Here is a 5940-nt window from a genome sequence, read left to right on the forward strand (position 1 = left end):
TTGTTGTTTACGATGATGTTGATGTTGTTGTCGATGATTATATTGTTGTTGTAGTTGATGATAATGATGATGATGTTGTTGTCGATGGTGATGTTGTTTGTTATTGTTGTTTACGATGATGTTGTTGTCGATAGTTATGTTGTTGTTACTGATGATGATGATGATGAAGATGATGATGATGATGTGGTTGATGATGACGTCATTTTTGCTGTTGTTACACATACGTGACTTTCTGAACGTGCGTTGCACGGTCCTGAATTGAAAAATTTTCCCCCCAAACTCAATCGTCGAACTCCCCATAATTTATTAACCTCTACCACCACCACCACCATCACCCTCATCACCACCGTCATCATTACCATCATCACCACTACCATTATCACCACCACCATTATCATCACCAAATCGACATGATCATCATCATTATCACTACCATTATCACCACTACCATTATCATCACCAAATCGACATCATCATCATCATCATCATCATCACTACCATTGCATCATCATCATAACTCACATCTCCGACTGTATTGAGAAGCTTCGTGACCACGTCCACCCCTTGCTCCCACCTATGCACGTTGGCCACCAGGTCATCATAGGTCAAGGTCACCGGTCTGCTACCACTTGACCACACCTGGTGATGATGATGATGATGATGATGGTGATAATGATGACGATGGTGATGATGATGACGATGGTGATGATAGTGGTGATGGTGACGATGGTGATGATGATGATGATGACGATGATGATGACGATGATGATGATATAGGTTCTGATAAAGAAGAAAGACAGAAAGACAAATGAGACTGAGAGTTAAACGATGATTTGCCATTTGCAGTCAACGCATTCGTTTTCGTTATCATCATAAAATATCACCATTATCATCTTCATCATCATCATCTTCATCATCATCATTGTCATTTTTGACCTTGGTTTTGTCCCCGGCCCTTATGACGTAATCGTCCGGGAAGATGAAGAGAGGTTGATCCAATCCATCCACTGTCCGCTTCAGCATCCACCCACCCAAACTTTCATCCTTTAGTGATTGAATGACAATTTTATTTTTATCATTGACGTCATCACCACCATCAACACCACAGCCCAGACAAACATCATCATCAGTATCATGATTACAAAGTTAGCTCAGTCGGTAGAAGCGCCGGTCTCGTGCGTTGGGTGTGGTCATCGTTATCATCATCGTCGTCAGCACCACCACTATCTCTAGAATCATCATCATCATCGTCATCGTCATCATCATAACCAACACCACCACCACCACCACTATCTCTAGAATCATCATCGTCCGTCATCATTATCATCATCACTACTTTTCTGCCGGTGTTCTCGAGGGCAATGAACCGACCGTCCGGGTCACACTCTCCAATGTTGACTGGGCCCTTCGAACTCCTCTGCAAACTCGTCTTGGCCGTGCCTTCCCCTTTGTGAAGGAAGCCAAATTCATCTTCTTAATAATAACAATAATAATAATAATAACAATTATGATGATAATAATAACTACAAGAATAATATTATTAGTGATGATGATGGTGGTGGTGATAATTATTATTTAATTGTATAATTATTAGTGATGATGATGGTGATGATGGTGATAATTATTATTTAATTGTGTAATTGTAATAAAATAATTTACTGGGGCGATCCCTCTCCCTAGCAGCATCATCTCTCTCTCCTCCGTATCTCTCCACTTCTGTTTCCTCTTCTATCTGCTCGCCTACAAAAAAGGTTTTTCAAACTTTTATACAATTTTTTTTCTCAAATTCAAAATAATTTTTATTAGTTTTTAATTTAAAATTCGGTTTAATTCAAATTAAGAATTAATTAAGTTTAATTAAAAATTTAATTTAACCTAACCAAATTTAATTGGTTTTGATTTAATTTAATTTAAAATGGTTTAATCAAAATTTTTAATTTTTCAAATCAAAAAACATTTTTCAGTGACTTTTCGATAAATGAAAAAAAAAGTTTCAATGATTTCCTACCCGGGGTAGCGTAAGATCTTCTATCAGTCCTCGACGAGATTGGGGGTTCAATGACCGAAATGGATCTCCCTGCACCCCCCCTTGGCCCACCCCCACCTCCCTCTCTCACACTTGAACTTCTACCGCCGGAATAATCTCTCTCTCTACTTCCGCTTCCGTCTCTTTCTCTACTTCCGCTCCCGCCGCGCTCGTAACCACTACGTCCGCCGCTACCGCTTCTAGGGTAATCACGATCTCTATCTCTCTCTCTTTCTCTATCTCTTTCTCTATCTCTCTCTCTTTCTCGTTCTCTATCTCTATCTCTCTCTCTTTCTCTATCTCGTTCTCTCTCTCGCTCTCTCTCCCTGCTTAGATCTCTCTCCCTATCAGTCTCTCTGTCCTTGAAGCTGACACCCCCGCGTCCGCCGGTCTCGATGACCGTCTTGTCTGTCGTTCGGATGGTCGTCAGTCTGTGGTGATGATGATGATGGTGACGATGGTGATAATGATGGCGTGGTGGTGGTGGTGATAATGAAGATGATGGTGACGATGATGGTGGTCAGTTTGTGGTCGTTGTGACGATGACTATGGTGGAATGTTCATCTTATGAGAAAGAAGTTAAAAATAAACACAAGGACACACACAAAACAAACCAAATACAAACAAACATACATACATACATACAATACAAACAAAAAACCATACAAAACCTATTTTCTTCAGATTCTAGAAGCTTCCTATATGCGGCGATCTCCAACTCGAGACCCAGCTTGGCGTGCATGATGCTCTGCAACTCCTGTAGGATTGATTCCAACTCCGCTCTCAACTTTGCAACCTTTGCCAGGAAATAATTATAATAGATATTAATTAATAATAAGAATTATAATTGATATTAGTAGTGGTAACAGTAGTAGTAGTAGTAGCAGCATCAGTAGTAGCAGCAGTAGTAGTAGTAGCAGCAGTAACCTCAACTTTCAGATCGTTGTTCTCCGTCTCCCACTCCCTCTCCCTCTCGTCCCTTGTCCTCCTCATCTGGTCCAACTCTCTCAGCAAGCTTTGGTTCTGTTTTGTAAAGAAGTTTATTTCATTATTATTCTCTCTTTTTCTCAGCTGAAACAAACAGGCATACAAAAAACAAACATACAGAGAAACATGCACACAAATCTGCATCATACATACAAACATACAAAAAATCTGCAACATACATACAAACAAACACATACAAACAAACACATACAAACAAACACCTTTCCGTCTAGATCGGATATTTTATCATAGAGTTCTGTCATCTGCGTTTTCATTCTCGTCGTCACCTCCCTACTACGTTCGACGTCTGCTGATGGCTTTTTTGACGTTTCGCTCCTGTACTCCTGGATCTATGTTGTGCAAATTAAGTAATAATAATTCATTAGTTGACAAACTAGAACATTTATTTAGCGCAATTTATACAGTCTAAATAAAAATTATCTAACTAAAAAAAAATAAATAAAATTTATACAATTACCTTTATATAACATCAGATTCTCTTCTCCTATCAACAATCTTATCATCTTAAACCAACGAAACAACCAACCGGCTAACAAATTTGCTAGTCAATTAGTCAATCAATCAATCAATCAGTCAGTCAATCAATCGATCGATCGATCAATCAGTCAGTCAGTCAGTCAGTCAGTCAGTCAGTCAGTCAGTCAGTCAGTCAGTCAGTCAGTCAGTCAGTCAGTCAGTCAGTCAGTCAGTCAGTCAGTCAGTCAGTCAGTCAGTCAGTCAGTCAGTCAGTCAGTCAGTCAGTCAATCAATCAATCAACCAACCAACCAATCGATCGATCGATCGATATATAGCACACAACACACCTTTAGATTATAGAAAGATTCCAGTTCTCCTCGCATGTTATCCAACTTATCATCGTACACTTGTTGGATCTCTCTCAGAGCTTGACCCATCTCGTTTTTCCAGAATTCTCGATTCTCAGTCGTTGTGTCCCTATAGACCAGGGCAGCTAACTCTTTCATTTCCTATAGAGGTTTTGGTAGTTGCGGGTGTTTGCCTTTGTCGGTGTTGTAAAGATCATACAAAAAAATTATTAATTCAATTATTTAGAATTGTAAGATTATATTTTTTAATCACAACAGCAATTCCAAGTGCTTGCCGAAGCAGGCCTCGTTCTCTCTCTTAGTTTATCCAAAAAAAAAATTTTTTTTCAATTTATTTGTTCTGGAATCAAATTCTTAACTATTTATTGAATTAAATATTGAAGAAAGAATTGTTATCATAATTATTAGAACATTTCATATGAAATAATTGGTAAATAATTTATTTCAATAAAATACTTTCTCAGCCTACCTGCTCGTGGACGGCCCTCATGAATTCAATCTCGTCTTCCAGGGTCTGCCTCCTACTCTCTGCGTCGATATGTTGTATCGTCTCGTTATCGAGATCCTGCCAAAGTCATTTTGAGTGATGGTTTTACTTTTTTTTATCATCACTCATCATCATTTATCATTTTTTTATCATCACTCATCAGAAAACCGAGTCTCTGGACGGTAAACGATGATTGATTGATTGATGATTGATTGATGATTGATTGATGATTGATTGATGATTGATTGATGATTGATTGATTGATTGATTGATTGATCACTCATTATCATCATCATTCTGTTTAAAGACTCTTCATCATGAGTTTCTCATTAATATCAACATCTGCATTCAGCCTGGGTAAATATATAAGTGAATCATCTGCATCACACACACTCACACACGCACACGCACACATTGCAGGGAGCTCTTAGCTATCAAACTCATGCACCTCAACCAACTATCGCATCATTCCACTAACAATTCGAGCTCTGTTGAGAGAGTCAGTGAGGTGGTTGATCTGTCTCCTGTCCCTCTCTTTATCATTCTCGAAACCTTCCACTCTCCTACGCAGCAGGTTTATTTCGGCCTCGTAATCAGACAGCTGCTGATTCTGCTTCTCTACTTTCTCGCGATCTGCTAGGCCAAGTCGGTTCGCTTCGTCCAATCTTTGTTGGCAGTTTCAGTTTTTGTTTATAATAATGGCAGTAAATCATGTTCTAAGCAATTATATAAGACAGTTAATAAAATAACAATTTGATAAAAGATTGCTGGAATAATATTTCAACAAGAATATTGTTTGAGATTCCTGTAGAGAGTTTAAAGTAATTGAAAACAATCGAACCTGGCTCTCAGTTCGGCTACTTGGTCTTCCAGAGCAGCATTTCTGACTTCGAGTTTGGCTCTGTCTCTCTCGTGGTCGTCAAGCAGCCTCCTTGCTTCGGTCAGTTCAGTTTGGTACATGGTCTTCACTGCGCTTGTTTCCTTGCCCCAATTCGCTTTCAACTTCTCAAGTTCGTCGGCCAGCTTTTTATTTTGTGCTTCTAAGAAGCGAACCTTCTCGATGTAGCTGGCGAATCTTTCGTTCAAATCCTGCATGTCTCTTTTTTCTTTCTCCCTCGTTACTCTCATGGAATTCATTTCAGAGTTGGTCACGTGAGCATATGAACCTGCCGGAAGTCCAGGTCCACCGAGACCAGATGCTCCGTAACGTCTTTCGATTGTTCGGCTAACTCGTTGACCGCCGCTACCTCCCCCACCGTAACTTGAGAGGGAAGAAGGATAAGCCCCGTAAGATGACCTCTGGATGACAATGTTTCGAGAGGTCATCAATGGACGGTACACAGTTTTCTCGATTTCCTTTTCAAAGCGACCGACGCTACCACTGCCGCCCCCAGCCCCTCCTCTGCCTTCCGAGCTTCCACCGCGATTGTATTCTCTCCCCTCAGATCTTTCTTCACTGCGGCTGTAGCGAGATTCGTACCTGGAGTCTGCAGTCGAACCACCTCTATCTCTCTCTCGCTCGATTTCTCGTTCGCGGTCCCTGAGAAGTTGATCTAGCTCGCGTTCTCTGTCTCTGTCCGTCATGCCGAACCGT

At 40.2% G+C, this 5940-nt stretch overlaps 1 protein-coding gene across 1 annotated transcript; it reads right to left on the reverse strand.

Moving 5' to 3' along the window:
- Positions 1-214: 214 nt before the first annotated feature.
- HELRODRAFT_92478 (hypothetical protein) lies at positions 215-5672 on the reverse strand (the record flags this gene model as incomplete). The annotated part of the gene is made up of 12 exons (XM_009018829.1): positions 215-253; positions 523-639; positions 937-1044; positions 1337-1470; positions 2400-2457; positions 2664-2822; positions 2954-3049; positions 3235-3363; positions 3839-4000; positions 4329-4424; positions 4825-5011; positions 5188-5672. The coding sequence occupies 12 exons, from the start codon at positions 5670-5672 to the stop codon at positions 215-217; spliced, it is 1770 nt and encodes a 589-aa protein (XP_009017077.1).
- Positions 5673-5940: the final 268 nt, after the last annotated feature.

This window comes from Helobdella robusta (genome assembly GCF_000326865.2).
Source record: "Helobdella robusta unplaced genomic scaffold HELROscaffold_226, whole genome shotgun sequence".
Lineage (NCBI taxonomy): Eukaryota > Metazoa > Annelida > Clitellata > Rhynchobdellida > Glossiphoniidae > Helobdella > Helobdella robusta.